Below are 18,297 nucleotides of genomic sequence, written 5' to 3' on the forward strand. Positions count from 1 at the left end.
AATGTGTCATCAGCCAGCAGGAGAAAAACCAACACCAGAGATGAGTTCAGATGGTTTTAGCTCAAAGAAGTTGCTCCCTGGAGAAGCTGGTTATTGCTTTTGTTGCTCCACAGTGGGTGCAGAATAAACCAGATCTCTAATCCACTTTGTAACCCATTTTTATGGGCTGAAGTGTTACTATCTTCCTTAGGTTTTGCTGATTTAGACTCATCAAACCTTTCATTGTTTTCTAAAACTTCTGTTTACCAAACATCCCTATAATTCTGTTGCTCCCTCCTCTGGACTTTGTCAGCTTCTATATTATTATTTGGTGCCTGTAGCTGGAGGCACCCAGGCTGGGGATTTAGCAGGAAACCAGACTAATAATCCAACGCTGTGCTTCCCATTTCTTTTACAATAATGCCAGTTCCCATGAAAATACGCATATATTGAATCAGTGTCTATCAGTTTGTGTTCAGTGCAGCCCAACCTCATCACCAGTGCTTAAAAATATGAATCAGACCCCTGACACCACAGTGCAGGCTAGGAGCTCATGATATTCTAACAGCTCTGTGCTCTGAAAAAGGTTTGCATCGGATTTGAAAGCTTTTGGACAAGATGATCACAAGAGCTAAGGTTATCTTCTTAGTTTGAATGACTAATAGGAAGTTAGGAAAATTAACACTAGAGACATTGCTTTCCTTGCTGATGAACTCTTCTCACTAACAGAAGTGTGAGCAAGGTCATAAAAACTATTAGAATATCCATTTTTTTTGCTTCTGTTTTAAATACTCCTTTGCTGATTCAATCCTAAGAGCCGGTGCTGGCCAAAGAGTTTCTTTCATGCAGCAACAGTGTTCAATTCTTGAGGGCTTTACACCTCATAATGTCACAGTGAAGTATCTCAAAGCTAATAAATGCAGATGTTAGAACAAAACAGCATTATCCCAATGGTTCTTGTTGCAGTAGGCCCCAGCATGATCTCCTGCATAAAGAACATTGTATTGCTGAAAAGCAATCTTCGTGCTGCATCTCAATTAGTTTGAAAAGCGGCATGTTGTTAATGCATTTTTATTTACAGCATTTATTTTATCAGCGTTTTGGGCTTATGGAAATAACACGACTGCGCTTTTCTGATGCTCCTGTCCCAAGCTATCCCTACCATAGCAGTCTCTCCTTGGGGGTTTTCTGGTTGTTTTATTCCCTGGAGAAGAAGCTGTTCTGGAAAGCTGCAGGAATATACTCCCAGTACACATAATCCCTTTAGTTCCCTGCATGACTGTAACTGAACACATTAGCACACTTTGTTTGTATTTAAATATTTTCTTATGAGGGAAAGTCGCTCCAAGCTGATCACTTCATGAGGCCAAAAATTTCATTAAGAGCGCCATTTAAAGAATTACAACAAATAAGAAAATTATTATTTGCTAGTAATGTTTTGCCATAAACACTCCAGTTCATATTCAAGGAGCCCTTAATCCCTAAAGAAATTAGTTTTTATGATAAAAGCCACAACAAACTTACTTGGGCAGGAAACAAACACATGGCTTTGCAGTCCACAGTTAGGATGTTCTATTTGAAATTTAATTCAGAAGGACAGAAAGGTTTCTTAGGACTGGAGGGATTAGTAAGTACTGCAATTTCTGATGTAAGATAGAGGTGATAGCTCATGGTAATAGAAACTCACTAAGACACAGGAATACACTATGGCATAGGCCCAGCAGGAACTTCTAGGTCATCAAACCCAATCCCCAGTTACTGCAGGCAGCTGTATCAAATAATCCATGTAAAACATTTTCTGAGCTAAAACCAGGTGTGTTTTTGTCCTTATGATTTTTACACCCTCACCAGATAGGTAAATGAAAAACACCAAATTGATAGCCCAAGTTGTTCGTGGCAATTGATTCTCGCTTGTTCTCATGCCCCCTTGTTTTAGTATTTCCCCTACCAGTGTGTTAATAAAGAGCAATCAGTTCTCACCTCAGGCTTCTGCTGCTGAATGAGCAGTCACTTTCATGCCCTAAGAGGTCCTTCAGTCTCCTGTCATCTCAGCAGTTCTTTTCTGCACTGGTTTCTGTAAGAATCCAGCTTTAACATGACTGATCAGGACCACATATTGTCACAAAGTTTTGTTGGGGTCCTATACAGGGCCGTTTATACTCCCTTTCTTTATTGCTAGCATTTCTCCTACTGCACTGTAGGGTTTCAGTAGCCCTTTTGGTCCACACTATATAGGACAAATACTTCTGTGCCATTGCTGTTTCCTGCAGGAGTTGTTCTGCTGTCACCTCCCTCACCAAGGGCATTGGATTCTTGCTGTGTGGCATTCTGAACGTTCCCTGCACCAATGATGCCTCTTAGCCACGTGACTTCAAGACATTTTAATTATCAGGCGCCTCTGTTTTCCACCTAGGTCATTAAGGAAATATTAAATAATAATCAATCCTAAGACTGACTTGTTAGGAACTCCAGATGATTCCCTTCTGATATGCCTCAGCTTCTCCTAGCACGCTGCCTGCCTTTCAGCTTCTCTATAAATCTCAGACTTCCCCAGGTAGGAGATATAATTTTACACATGGCTCCTAATCAGCTGCTTTATTGAAGTCCAGACACAGATTTTCCTTCCTTGTCTAGTTAAATAATTACTGTATCAGAGGAAGCTATTGAGTTAGTCTGGCATTATCTAGCCTTAGTAAATACCAATTCAGTTTTATTGTTTTCCATTGACTGTCGTGACTTCTACATTTCTCTCCCTCCACATTATTTCCTAAAGCTTGGCATAAAGCTTTGATATACACAAAGCAAATGCATTCTGCCTTCCAAATGAAATCCATGTTTTATTCGTCTTCAGTATGGATTATTTATTTACATCAATAATGCATTTTTAAATTTGCAGGTAGAGCTGAGCAGTGATGCTAAGAACACTGGATGCCTTGCTGTATTCACTGGCAGAAGCACATATGCATCCTTTCTACTTTATTACTCTAAATATTTAGAACTGTTACTTCTAGTAACACTCCTAAAAAGGCTCGGAATATAAATGGAGTGGGCTGTGCCAATGGGACATGGCCCCATATGGAACAGAGCCTTTTCCCTAGCAGGTTTGTTGTGAAACATGATTTATGTTGCAGAATATCGGAGAACAAAGCGTGCAGTAACGTGACTTGTAAGGTGATGACAGGTATAAGGCGTGAAAGAAATACAGGTTTTGGAGAACAGAGAAGAGTGGGGGAGGATTTGGCCCAGAGGTACTGGATGATTGTTCCAGATTGAGATAAATTACACATGGTATTGTTGTCTTTGTGCTTCATTTTTATTTTTAATTATGTTGTGCGCAGTACCCAAATTGAAAGAAGAGCTGGTAAGGCACTAAATCGAGACTTGAATTTCAAGTCCAGCACTGACCCACAGACTGTATGTCCTTGGGCAAAATGCTTTTTCCTTTTTTTTCCTCTCACTGCCTCATCTGTAAAACACAGATAACACCACTTCTTTTTTTCCCAACCTGACTATTTACATAATAAAAGCCTTTCCATGCATGACAGTCTCATATATTTGTACAGCATCTAGCATAATGAGGACCTAGATCTTGAGACTACAATGCAAACAACACACAACAATTAAGATTATACATCTATCCAAAATAAACCTATTGCACCTAATACTGTGGTACCTCACTGAAAAGAGATGACTTCATTACACGGTGAACTCTACCTCTGCTGCTTCTGTAGTCTCTCTTTTTATTCTGCTCTCTCACCTAAGGGAGGCTGTGGTAGTGAGGAAAGAAAGGAGTCATGCTATTATTCTTGTGCTATCTCCTGCAGGTGATGGGCTCCTATGTCCTAAGGAATCAGCCAGAATGAGCAGCACCATGTAAATTAGAGGTTCTGTATTTCTGCACCAGCTCTCCAATGAACCAGTTCTCCTCCCTTGTACCAGAGAATAGCAACCTTGAAGGCAGCTCCTTACAGTATGGAAGGAAAAACTGTCCTCAGCCCAAGTTGTCTTCTCCATGTTGTCCCCAAGGTCACATCCCCTCTGCAGGCCAGCCCAAGCACAACTGTCCCTGCTCTCGCTACAGTAAGCAGATTCCAGGCTGGTTAAGAGGTCCTGCTACATTCTGGAGATGCAACAGGCAATGCTGGTCTTGATTGCCCTGTTTCATGCTCAGGGAGCAGGGAACATAAGCAAACTCCTCCTCACCAGCAACCTGGAGATTATAGGATGATGCGGGTCATTACAACAGTCCACACTTTCCTAGGAAATGTTATCCTGTATGCAGTAGTTTATGCTCAGCTTGGAGAAAGCTGGCTTCCAGCAATAGAGCTGCTGGAAAGAAAGAATAAAGCTGGCAGTCATGATGTCTGATTGAACAGAAATGCTATATGAAGAGAAGAAGCACTCAGCCTCACGCAGCTGTGAGGGAGGGCTGTTGCTAGCCAGCCACTGAACAATTCACCAAAAAGATGTTCTGAGATTTTGCCTTATTTCACTCCTGCCCCAACTCATCCCAGAAGCCCCAAACCAGCTCACAGCTCTCACAGCCACCTGCACAGCCTACAGAACCCCTGCCTTCAGGACATGGGAAGCTCTGTCCCCATAACCTGTGTTGGATGGGGCCTTGGGCAGCCTGATCTAGTGGCTGGCAACCCTACCCACAGCAGGGGAGTTGGAATGAGATGATCTTTAAGGTACCCTCCAACCAAAGCTATTCTGTATGATTCTATATACACATATGATTTATATGGCAGAAGACGGAGCCCAAATCTTGCTTTGGTCAGCGATGCAGCTGGGTCCGTGCCACAGTTTCCCCTATATTAATAGAGGAAAGTGAGTGGGGTGTGCCTGGCTGCCCCATGCCAGAAGGTCCAGGCCTCTGAGCTGGGTTAGCTCTGCAGGTTCTCAGCAAGAAAAGAAATAAAATCATGCATAAATGAGCTTTTCAGGCCAATTTTCTTGGGTTTTTTTTGGATTAACTCACTGTCTGCAGCAGTAAGCCAGCTTCTCTCTGTGCAGGTACGATGATTTTGTAGTGCCTTTCCTGCATCGGCAGGAACACTACAGCACCAGTTGTGTAACTGGCTGCTCAGTCTTCTTTCCCCTTTCTCTTCCTAAGTTTGTCAACAACAAAAAAGGACAAGAAAAGTGATGGTGACTGAGCCATTAATAATGCAGCACTAGCAACTGATTAATTTGGTTTCATGGGCTGTGCAAGGAAGGCTGCGTTGATTTGGCTGTTGTTGTTTTATGGGAATTGAGACCAGCTATCAGGTGTCTGTTACAAACGTTAGGGACAAAATTAAACACCCACACATGCTAAAGGACCATCAGAGCAGCAGGAAGAATTATTAATATTGCAAGGAAAAAAAATGACACAGCAGAGGAATGACAAGTGCTCCAGACAGATCCAGAGCTCCAATCTAATGCATGGGGTAAGGTCCTCTTTTTGCAAGTAAAGCCTCGACTGTTGTACGTTTACTCCTTCTCCATCATTGAACTCGGCACATATTTGGCATTTAGAGTGTAACGGATTTACACATTTGCTACCAAATGAGCTGCAAGAGCTAATCAGCTCACGCAGAATTGCTCTTATTAATGAAGAAGGCTCTTCTGCATGCCTGCAATGTAGACACCCACTTAAGCGGGGCATCAGAGACTCATTTGAAAAGATTTTGTTCGTATAGGAGCTTTTTTCCTGTGATGAATGCTTGAAAGGAATCGTGTTGTAAAGAGGGAGGGAGCAGTATCTGCCACATGTGACTAACTGGTGCTCATTACTGAATGATTCAAGAGCAGTAAGAAGGATAAATTATCAGTGTCTGAAAGCTAATGAGAATAATTAGCACTGTAATGCTTTCTGAGACAGGGCATGAGGTGCAGTCCAGTGCCAGCTCAAGTTATGGCAAATAAGCTTTTTTAATACATTGGCTAAACATGGTCCTGTGAAAAAAATATGCAGCCATGCTTCCCCTTTTGATAAAGGAATTTGAGAATAGGTTTCAAGATTAGTGAAAAAATAATCATTTTTTTGGTTTATTTGTGACTCAATTTTCCTAAGTACATCACTTGTGAATTTTCAAAAGGAACATATAGAGTTGCAATCAAAAATTTGATCACGTCTCTTTACCATACTTTTAAAAGTCCTCTCTTACCGGAGAGAAATATCCCTCGCTTCACAATCACACCTTATTCATGTCATCACTTTTTGGCAGTATGTACATTTGTGAACAACTGATTTTGAGAACGAAGCACGGGAAGAGTAAAATTTCATCAAAAATCTCTGATGAACGCCTGAGAGCTCATTGAGAACTGTAACTACTGCCACTGAACAAGCCTGATGCTTTAGTTACACAAAAACAAGTTCACAAATACTACTAATTTTACATTTTCTGCGTAAAAAAAAATTGCAACCATTGACATCTATTGATGCTTGCTGAAAATTTTTGGAGACCAAACAGTGGATGTGAGCACACAGAGATGGTGGGTGATGTGTTTCAGCAGTGGTGACAGCAGCAGTGGGTCTCCTCTGCTGGTGCAGATTTTTATGAGCACAGCATGCAGGCTCTTGTTCATCACTGGTGAAAATGCAGAGCTGATGGTGGTCACTACATGGAAAAAATAGTGTTTTGTAGTTGAGAATTTGCTCTATTAAATAATGTTACTGTGCTCTTTGTATCAGTTGTAGTTTCTATGGAAATAATTAGGAGGCATTAAGTTTGGAGCAACCTTTGTAGATGTGGCTCTAGATACCTAACGTGGACCAGGCAAACCAGAAGGTTGGACACCCATGGGCTAGCATTAGGGCAATGAATCCCTTTCTAGAAACACCCACGTACTCTCTTTTCTCAGACAGTAAATAAAAGCAGGATGCACAGAGAAAACACAGCATCTTCTCATAATAAGCCACAAAAAATAGTAACAGGGAGTTTAGATTTCCAGTCAGTTCTGTACACAACTGCCTCAGCCAAGGGGCTGCACCCCTGGGGCTCAACTCTGCTGCTTCCAGCAAAGCACCAAGCATTCACTGATACTGGGCTGCCAAAGGCAAAGGAATGCCAGCGTTTGGCCCCAATGCTCAGCACCTGCTGATAAATCTCGTTTTTCCCATTTCCAGAATGCACTCCTGCAGATCCCAGTGTAACATTACAGACCCAATCACACTGAAGTAAGCCTATTAAATTAAAATGAGATGCACGTGGACAACAGTCCCTGCTCCACTGAGCATCATTCTGAGCAAATGGCTTGCTTCACAGTTTGTAAAATGCAGTTGGCAGGGGTTGAGTATTATTCTAGGAAATCCATAAAAGCAACATTTCTTTCTCTTAACATAACACTATAAAGAATACGGAGAGCAATTTTGCTTTTTATTTTTAAAAGGAAAACAGACTTACAGACTGAGTCACTCAGTCCTGACTTTTCCCCTGAAAAGCAGTGAACTTTTTTAAACAGTAAAACCATCCAGGAAGCAATCCCATCTGAAAGGAGGCTCCCTCGGAAGCACTCACCTAGAGCTTACTCATATGGGAGTTGCATCTCCTTTTTTACTCCCAAATTAAATACTGTGAGAACATACAGTATTTATGTTTAATCTCTTTTTTTATGAAAACATCATTATCAATCCATCTTACTGGATGGCTGCTAAGAGACATTTAAGCCAGCAAAATGTGTGAGCCTAATTTGAGCTGAGTGGGAGTTTAGGAAATTCCCAAGGCTGTTTTACACAAATGCATCTGGTTATGAGGGCATTAGGGGTCAATGGGACTATCAGATCCAGAATGCAATTCAACAGGGGGGAGAAGGAGGAAATGAAGATCTGCTAAGTTGCTTTTCTTTGAGTCATAGAATCATTAAGGTTGGAAAAGACCAGTAAGATCATTCAGTCCAACCACCAACCCATCCTCACCATGCCTTCTATGTTCCTCAGTGCCACATCTCCACGGTTCTTGAAAACCTCCACCACTTCCCTGGGCATCTGTTCTTCATTCCGATCAAAAAGCAAGTCTGTTCTTGTCCCATCTGGAGGAGTTGCTCTAGTTTAAAGGAATAAGGATATTTATTGGGTCAGAGATGGATGGACAACTCCTTAGAAGAAGAGACCAAGCCATTACTGGTGTTGCAATGGGCAACAATACAACCATGTGCCCAGACTTGGGACTCCGACCTGACTTGCACACGTCTATGTATTCATACATTTTAGATTTGTCTCACTCCCTTTCCACTCCCTTGAGGGATGAAAGTAATCCAATGTCTCAGGATCTTTCATTAGATAGGAAACCACTTCCCATGCAGCTGCTACCAGTCTGCATAAATATTTGCTCCTGCTGCCTATAATTTCTTGGTCTAACAACAGGACTAGCCAGACCAGTGGGCTATTGTATCTTGTCCAAACCAGTGCTGAAGAATGAAGCCATGCACACCTCTTGTTCCACACCTCTGCTGGTGTACAGGTTTTACTCTTCCTCAACAAGATTCAATCTGTTCAGGATTTACTGTGTAGCAGATGTCAGGTATCTTAGAAGGGCTGAAAGACCAAACTCATCCGGAGCAGAACACTCTGATTCACTCCAAACCATTTGTTATCAGCAAGTTTCTTGCTGATAAATGATTCATGATTTGAAACATCAGATTACCCATTTTGAATCATGGCAGAAATTCCTATGTGATTACAAATGCTGAGGTCATGCATCTCCCAGGACTGGCTGGTAAGTCTGAGCATGTTGGACCAGTTGGTCATTTCACACAAAATAAGAGCTCTTACATATTAGATACTTCTGATTCACAGTTCATGTAAAAATAATCAATTTCAACTTAATTTGACTGACAGAAATATCAACAAACTGGCTCCATTAGCAAATACAAATACTAACTTTTGCTTTACTGGAGACATCAGAAATTACAACACTGTAACTGACTATAAACCTGGTTTTACCAATTGAACGACCTTGGAAGTAAAGCTCCTAGCTCATGGCACACTGTGGCTCACAGTAACTAAGGCTAACATCAGCCACTTGATGTAACTGTTTGTGGTGTTCAAAAATGGATTTTTTAAAAAAATAAAAATATAAAAAAATTCAGGCTGTAAACCAGATGAATCACAACCTCATAACGGAAGGTAGATTATTCTCAAATATTTTATATTTGTGCATTAACACATGATTAGCCAAGAAAAAAAATGAAAGCCCAAGGCCAAGAAGTAACTGACAAAAGACCGAAGGGAAAAACGAGAATCCTTAATTTAAATTTTATTATGGTGTAACCAGCTGTAAGGAATTACGGATCTGAAGCACAGTGTGCAATTGTCCTATCCTAAACATTTACTAAAGCCTGCAATTCAGAACGATGCTGACAAGTGATGTCACCATTGGCAAGCAATGATTTATTTTCTTCCCTTCAAAAGAAGTCCACATTTCTCAGCAATTAGCACAAACACAGGCACAGCCTACAAGCAGTTCTGGAGACTATTTGCCTTCTTTAGTGCCAGCTGCTTTGACTCTGAGATCAAAAACATTGCAGGAAATTCTGCACTATCATTCTCAGTTGTCTGCCGGTAGGCAAAGAAATTCCTGTTTCAAATCCAATGGCATCAGTACGTATTACTTGTTAAGTGCAGGGTGGAACACATGCTGCCAAGCACGAGGCTGGCTTGGAGAAAACTGTCATGACTTTATGCAAAAGCACAGAATGCAACATGAAGCATCTTGCTAACAGGAAAGAAAACAAACAGTAAGACTCTTAATAAATTAAGCTTCTTTCACCCTAGGATATTAGCTATGACCGGACAGCTGACTAAGTGAAGAGACTGAAGGTGCCTAAAAAGGGAAAATACTTGGCACAGCTCCACCAGTTTTAAATTTAAGTCACAGTTAACAAGCTGGCTACCATACAAGACCATCAGGCTACTGGTATTCCAGATTATTCACTACTGGCTGCAGCAGGCTGCAGCAGCCTAACGAGTGCCAACCACACAGGGCCATTCACTGGGTGAGAGAAAGGACAAAAACAGATCCAGAAAGGAGGTGAATTGCCATGAACCTCCTGGGCAGCACAGTGATGTGCTGTCCATTAAAACATTCAAAACAGAAAATGAAACAGGCAGACTGAGGAGCAAAAGGAAGGTGACAGAGCCGAGGCGTGTTGCTTCATTGCAAAAAGCTGTTTGGTCTGCTGCTGAGTGTGAAGGTGGATGGATGCAGATCCTGGCACAGCCAGACACTACGCCATCCCCAGCACAGAGCGGGCATCCATCCTGCAGATGCCTGCTCCACCACTGCCTGGGGTTGTTCTCTTGGACAGCCCAACACAGAGGAATCCAAACAAGGCTGATCAACAATAAAAGTAACTTTCTTTTTTCAGATTTATTTGTAGTGAACCACAACTTCCTTCCTCTCTTGCTCCCCTCCTGTGAAAGCCATAAGTACCTCCAGAAAATGTTTTTTTTTTTTCAAAAAAAAAAATAAAAAATCAGGTGTTAACAAGTCAACTGCTGCTAATCCAGCTTTTACAGGGATGGCTTTGTCTAACAGATTGTGTATGCAACTCCTTCCAGAGCAGAAAGAAACTCTCCAACATACAAATGTGGATAAACTTTGGGAATGTAAACATTAATGTATATAATTACTGCATTATCAGAAGTAGTATGCATTTATCAAAACATTTAAATGTAACATTTTCAGCAAATGTTTCAGATGGCCCAGTCAAAACTTGAAGGGAGGCTGTGTACCCTACAAGGGTAACTGCACATCCCATAAGATCATTACTCATACCATAACGTACAGAGGCATTTGTCAATACTGATGTCAAAAATGAGGGCTTAGTTTAATTTTACCCATGCTTTGTAGGTTTTTGATACTTGAGTCAATTAAATCAATACATTCTATAGAGGTATGTAAACAGTCCTGGTAGAGAGAATGAAATGAAATCAACAGATCTGGATTGGCCAATGATAATGTCTTAACTCAAACACCTTATCTATCCCTGAGCACCTTAATATTGTTTCCCCAGATTTCACCGAAGAACATGTATGTATTTCAGAAGAATGTAAAACTGCATTTGGATAATATTTGTCTTGCAAGTCCACTTTCCTTCACTGCTGCTTTTTGTTTTTCTTTTTAAAGTGTCATCTCCTCCCTCCCCCCTCATTGCTGTTTTGTTAAACATGTACTGCAATACCCTTAAAAAAAACCACCTTATCAAACACCTACAGACACACTACAGACTACAAAAATATTGCATAGGAGTGTCAGTGGGCATACTCTCACAACATGAGAGAAAATGCTAAGTTTTTCTTTAAAACATTATGGCAACATTCTAATTATTTTTTTTTCCTTTTAAAAATCAAGTGGTTTCACTTTATTTCAAAATTGTACAAAATGGCCATGGCTGTTTATAAAAAAAGTCTCTGTCTTGAGAACGTGTGAAGTCTCAGGTGCATTAACAAAAGACCTGGAACCATTCACAGTGCAGCGGAAAGCTTCTTTTGAGGCAGACATTACAATTCATCCTTCTTCTTTCCTACTCTCTCATGGTCTCTTTCTCTAAGGGTTCGCATGAAAGTGGTGAATCCGGCTTCCTGTTTTAGAAGAAAAAAATATATGGGTCATATATATATATATTTTAACAAATCCACAAACAGAACTGCATGCCAAGAACACTTCTAGCTTCTGTGTCCAACAGCCAATGGAAGCTGGCACATTATCAACTAAGGAATGGTTATTGCTTCTGCGTTGCTCCATCATGCAGTACTCTGGCCCTGTGCTGCTCTGCTAAAAGGCAAGGAGAAAATCCAAAGAGATTCCACAGTTCACCATTTTCCACAAGAAATTGTGAAGAGATGGCACACAGAAAGACGCTAGCAGTCACAGAAGGTTGAAAACTGCCCCCAGAAATGCCACATATGCTTTTTGCTGAAACTGCTCAAAGAACTGTCCTGCCTTACTTGTAAGCTATTTTTGCCATTCTGAAATCTGTTTGTGGATTCTTTGTTGCCTATACACATATTTGTCACCGCTCCTCGTCCCATAATAGTTTTGCTAATGACGTCTCTCCTCCTCCACTATCCAGATTAAGGGAATTATAGTTTTTCAAAATATTATGAAAATTACAGTCAAAATTTTGAATCTGGATGCTCAGACATCAACCTTTGTATTTCAACAACTGTGTCAACACTGTTTTTCTAAAGATGTCGAGTGCCTTCTTTTGGAAGGTACAAGGTAGTTGGCCAAGGTGGTTCAGAAGGTGCCATTGTGCTCATGAGAAGCCCGTTACAGAACAATGCTTTGTTACTGAAACAGATGTGTGAACAGAGCTGGAAGCTCCACAGAAGGCACTGCACAAAGCACTGCCACCACTGGAGATAATAAAACCTAATTGATGCTGTAGAAGCAGAAGACCATGGGGCTGAGAGGTGGAAAGGGAACACAGCTGTCAGCAGCAGAGAACGTGATGTTCTTGTTTGGTAATTCAATTTTAGCCAATAAATATTTGGCTGCATGCAGAGTATTAGTCAGTCTATTTTCTAGCACTGGGATAATCATCTCCCAACTGCTGTGGTCTCAGAGCACTCCTGTCTTCCTAAATTCTTCTTACCGGCAATCTCCTTTCACCTATCATTTCTGTAAGCAGGGGTTAGAAATATGAAGATTGCAGCTGAAATTGTACCTAATTGTTGGTTACTGCACCCAACTTTACTTTACAGACTGGAAGGAACTGTCCTTGAGAGCAGCCCTGCAGAGAAGGATCTGGGGGTCTTGATGGATGAAAAGCTTAACATGAGCCAGCAGTGTGCTCCTGCAGCTCGGAAAGTAAATGGTATCCTGGGCTCCATCAGAAGAGGGGTGGCCAGCAGGGACAGAGAGGTGATTGTCCCTCTCTACTCTGCTCTTGTGAGGCCCCATCTGGAGTACTGTGTCCAGGTGTGGAGCCCCCAGTACAAGAAAGACAGAGCTGTTGGAGAGGGTCCAGAGGAGGGCCACAAAGACGATCAGGGGACTGGAGCACCTCCCCTGTGAAGACAGCCTGGAGAAAAGAAGGCTGCGGTGTGATCTAATTGGAGCCTTTCAGTACCTAAAGGGAGCCTATAAACAGGAGGGGAGTCAACTCTTTGAAAGGGTAGATAACAGCAGGACAAGGGGAAATGGTTTTAGGCTGAGGGAGGGAAGATTTAGGTTGGATGTCAGAGGGAAGTTATTTACAGAGAGAGTAGTGAGGTGCTGGAACGGGCTGTCCAGAGGGGTTGTGGATGCCCCATCCCTAGAGGTGTTCAGGGCCAGACTGGATGGGGCCCTGGGCAACCTGGTCTGGTATCAAATGTGGAGGTTGGTGGCCCTGCATGTGGCAGGGGGGTTGGAGATTCATGATCCTTGAGATCCCTTCCAACCCTGGCCATTCTGTGATTCTGCAATTTAAGAAAAGATCCCCAATCTGAACTTAACACAGTATCCATAACAAGGCCTGGATCAGCTCCTCAAACTGGCAATTACTGTGGTCCCAATGCTGGAGAAAACAGGGAAGCCAAGCTCCATGAAGGCTTCCCTAAGATCCTGACTGAGACAGAACCTCAGATTCTGACTTTTTTTCCATCATGCTCCTCTATAATTTGTACTGTAACACTGTAACTAAACATTTGTACTAAAACACTGTAACAGCAGCAATGACTTTCACAAAGGGCTCTTTCAGTAAAATGACTGGATAGCCTGAAGACCCCAGGGTCTTTTCTTGTAGACCTTAGCTTCTCTCAGCAATCAATCACTGCTGAGAAGTAACCTCTCTCCACATCCTTATGACAACACACAAATAACCACATCAGTTCCTTATTTTCAGGCATTTTACAGAACACATTATTCCATTTCTGCTCACTGTATTCATAGCGTATAATTAGATGGCCACAGCAGGACAAAAGGATGAAACTTCAGTCCGCTGGCTAGATGGCACAGTTGGACTATCCATCCTGAGCTACACGATTGAGTCTGACCCAGTGAGAATGAGACATTTAGCTTCCTCTGGTCTCCAAAGGACAGCTCTGTCCCCGCTGTGAAACCAATGGTCTGTTTGGCAGCCTGGTAGAACTGAAGCATGTTTACAGTATATGCATGAACTGGCTCCAGAAGTGACAGGAGCAAGATCTGTATCTTCTGGCATTTCTGCACCTAGCAGCAGCCCTTGTAATACATCTCCACTTTCTCTCAGTGCAAACTGACTCCGGATTTCAGCTTAAAAAATTAAATATGTAACAAAGCATTACCAAATCTTCTTTTTCCTCTCCTCATATTCCTAAAATAAACCAAATATTTTTGTAATGCAGAAATGCACAGTGGTGCGGTATGCAGTGATTCATCTGTGAGTGTCAGTAACAGAAACAGTTATACATTCTTTCAGTATGATAAAAAATTTACCACGCAGCATTTATTCTTTTGCAAGGCAGGCAGAGAACTTCCTCCCTTTATCAGGTGATGATTCGCTTTTACTCACCCCTCTCTCTCCAGTATATTTTTCCACAAATTTCCCATAGTTGTAATAGTTGAAGGTGGGGTAGCCATCAACTCCCTCCTGCTTGCACAGGTCATGATTCTGATCTTTGGCACAGTCCACCGCAGCGTAGGCGATCTGCAATGCAAGAGATCAGCATGAGGCAGCAGAATACCAAGCAAGACTCCACAGTCAGGATGCTGCTGCAGCTTATACATACTATTGGGAGAGACTCATGTCTTCTGCCAAGAGCACAGCAGAGGAGTGCTGTCCAGGAGTCCTGTCCATTGAGCAGTGCCAGGAGGGAAGCAGGCTGCTTGTGCACAGCTCGCCTGCTTTCATCTGTTGTTTTCTTTTTTTTTCCCGTGTCTTCTTTTTTTGTCTATGCTTTAAGGCAGGGGCTGTATGTAGGCACAGTCATTAGCAAAATGGGCTTTAATTCCTTCTGAAGCCTCTAGATGCTACTGTCACACAAACAACTGAGCAGGATGCAGCCTGCCTGCTCAACAGGGAATACGAGGAAGTGCAGCCCCCGAGCACCAGCTCAAGCTAACTCCAGTTTGGAGCATTTGACATTTGGAACCCGAACCTGTGAAGTACTGAGAAAGGGCTGCACTTAACATTTCTCATGTTAAACCAAAACACAGTTCACAGGCTGTAACGCAAAGAAGTAGAGCCCTTTGCTGCCATTTCACACCGACCGCGCAGTGAGTGGCAGCTCTGGCTCTGAGCACTGACTGCTTGCCTTCACAACCCCATGACGTGCTTTGCTGAAGAGTAAGCAGGTTTAAGCACAAGCTGTGTCAAAAAACTACAAACTAGAAGAATAATTTTTGCAGTCATGGGTTATGATGTATCAAGTGCTAATTTCATAGCAGACACATCTTCAGGTTCCCACTACAGGTGCCTCCTTCAAACAATGTGACCAAATACCTTGTGCTTGCGTGACTCTGAGGCTGCAGCTGAACTGTTTCTCCATAATTAAAAGATCACTTAATATGCCACAATGCCCTTCAGTCTCATGGTGAAGCTGTCCAAAGACCCCATCTCATTAACCTAACAGCAATTAAAGAGAATGGAAAAGCCAACTTCATTAACCTGCTTGTTTTGTTTTGGCTTTCAAAGCCTGACGAAACAATGCTCAGTAGGCTCACACTGGAGTCTACCTTCAGATGGAAAACACACGTAAGGTACATAATATTCTTACTTTAAATATTTGGTTTGCTTTCCTGCTTAGAACATTTGTAAGGCTATTACACAGACAAGGCTCTTGACAGCTGCTACAAACAGGGATGATCACACTTTTTTTCTTTTTTCCTTATGAACAGAAAGACTCCTATTTCTTCAGAGCCAGTTATACAAAAGGGCAGGAATAACAGACTGTGAAGAGGATCATCCAAGTTTTAATGTCTTCTTAACCTTAGCAGTCAGCCAAAATTTAGAGCCCTGTTGGCTACCTCTCTGTACAAGAAACCTCACAATGCTGACAAACGTTTATGTGATGTCACAATATTCATTTACAAAAAGTACTCGAGTCCTGGCTCCCCAAAAGCAGGAAGAATAAGTAAGATTGCTTTTCTTTCCCCCTCAACTTCTCTAATACCACATAGGGAGAGATTAGAATCAGAAAGAGAGGAGGGTAAATGTGCAGTCATCCACATCTTAGTAGTCAAACTGAGACATAGCGTTATCACAACTGATGATCCACCTGTTCTCAGACAAAGCCTTGGAGATTAGGAAAACTAGTCCTTAGTATGCTGCCAGGGAGAGAATCCTTTTATCTGCACCTCCTTGGAATCATCTAGGCTGGCTTTGGCTGGAGCAAAGAACCCCATTACTTTACAAAAGGCTTTTGTGAGAATAGATCTCAGCAAGGAGAAGGTATGGTAAAGGAATGCAGCGCACTAAGCATTCATTGTTCAATAGCGTTACTTGATGCCTCTAATCAGATGACTGAAGAGCTACAATCATAGTATCAGAGAATCACAGAACCACTAAGGTTAGCAAAGATCATCCAGCCCAACCCCAACCCATCCCCACTAACACCAGTGTCACATCCACAGCCTTCTTGAACACCTCCAGGGACAGTGACTCCACCACCTCTCCGGGCAGCCTGTGTGAAAGCACCACCAAGACGTGTGGTCATGCTGGTCCCTCCAAATCAGGTATTTTGTTTTCCCATGTTTTCAGAAGGAACTGTGAACAGCTCAAACTGTGTCTACCAACAGCAACTGTATTAACTGCATGCATTTACTCCATTCCCCTCCTGAGTTTCGATGTGTAAGTGCCTGAAATACAGCTCTCCTCTACAGCACAAGGTGCTCCACCTGCGCCTTTGTCATGCAATGAAGTAAGGCAAAAAGATCCCAGCATAAACATGACTGCAATGGCCATGCTACCTTAGCAGGCCTAACAGCAAGGGACATGTGCATCTAGAGCAGCATTTGGAGAACACATTTGTGGACTGCTGTACCCTGAAGCACTCCTAACACAGGCTCCCACATGGCCCCATAGACTCACTGCCGCTCTACAAATGTCTGAGCCCAACTCTTCAGAGCATACACTCAGTTATTCTTAAAGCCAGGGAGAGAAATGGTAATTTTCAGAAGGAACGTAACTCATGCAGACCTGAGCAAAATTTCACAGAGAGATGTCTAATTCCCAAGTCTGCATCCTGGGGCCGGATTTCAAGTGCCTGCTGCCAACAGCAGCTGAGTAAGGGTACTTAGGAAAGCTTGACTGATTACTTTAGAGTGTAAACGTGAAGTCAGCCTAAATATAGAGGCTGCTACCACCTCTGTGCACTCATTACCATAGCATCACACTCCTAATTGCTTTGCCTGCCTCACAGTGGAAGACCAAATATAGTACACTGCAACAAGAGAAAAATAACACTGGAACATACCTGTAGCAAACCACAGTCTTTGACTGAGGACTGATTCCACTCTCAACTCCATCAACTCCAGACAACTGAACTCCACAACATATCAGAATTTCAGCAGACAGAACCAATACCCCTTTGTTTCATTCTGACAATGTTTTTATGCACTATAAATATTCAGCTCAATTTCTGACAGTAGTTTTCAGATCATCACCATAGGGAAATGTCACAGCAGCCCTCCAAAGGAAGGTCTTTGCTTGAGTCCTGGCTCAAGCCAGCAGCCACAAGTTGCAAGAAGCTTTGCTTTCATTCTCAATCTTATCAAAGATCAGCTTTTGCGTCATCACAGAAAGAAACTGAGTCAGAAAAAACAAGTGCAGAAAAATTTCCACCAACATTTGGTTCTCAGGTGAGAGACTTTTGGGGAACGCTGTTCTCAGAAACAATGTTCAAATTCAACTATGAGCAGCCAGTCTTCATTTAAGTTCATTGGATAGCATGGGTTAGCAAAACCCGTATGCCTCACCTTGTAAAAACAACTGTATTTAACCAGAAATTTCAGACATTTGACATAAGACATCCCAGATACACATCCAGGAGCCAAGACACTTGGCATCAACCCTCATGAATTATGTGCACATGTATCATCATGAAGAGGAAAAAAATGTGCAAAATCTGTGATCTTCCTCACCAGGAAGAGCTGGGGTAAGGCTCAGGTGTGTCTATGAATGTTCATTATGATAAAAACAATGCAGCATAACAGCTTTCAGAAGACAAGATTGATTTTATGGATTTTACAGAGTTTTTGACCGGGGGAGCTAAAATTTAATTTCTTGAGCATTTCTAACTTTCCTATGACCAGAGGGAGAATTTCACCGGAAAAAAAAAAAACAAAAACATTTTGAAATATATAAACAAGAACAACACTGCTTTACCTGCAGCACACACAAAACTCCATGGGGTTATGGATTCCC

At 42.1% G+C, this 18,297-nt stretch overlaps 1 protein-coding gene across 1 annotated transcript in view; it reads right to left on the minus strand.

Annotated features, from left to right (window-relative positions):
* Nucleotides 1-11,467: 11,467 nt before the first annotated feature.
* PDIA5 (protein disulfide isomerase family A member 5) overlaps nt 11,468-18,297 on the minus strand; it is a gene marked incomplete at both ends in the record, with an annotated part of 90,495 nt that continues 83,665 nt past the window's right edge. The window contains 2 exons of the mRNA XM_079539145.1: nt 11,468-11,548; nt 14,446-14,580. Coding sequence (XP_079395271.1) covers nt 11,468-11,548; nt 14,446-14,580 — 216 coding nt within the window. The remainder of the gene's footprint in view (nt 11,549-14,445; nt 14,581-18,297) is intronic.

This window comes from Tetrao urogallus (genome assembly GCF_951394365.1).
Source record: "Tetrao urogallus genome assembly, chromosome: 8".
In the NCBI taxonomy this organism is placed as follows: domain Eukaryota; kingdom Metazoa; phylum Chordata; class Aves; order Galliformes; family Phasianidae; genus Tetrao; species Tetrao urogallus.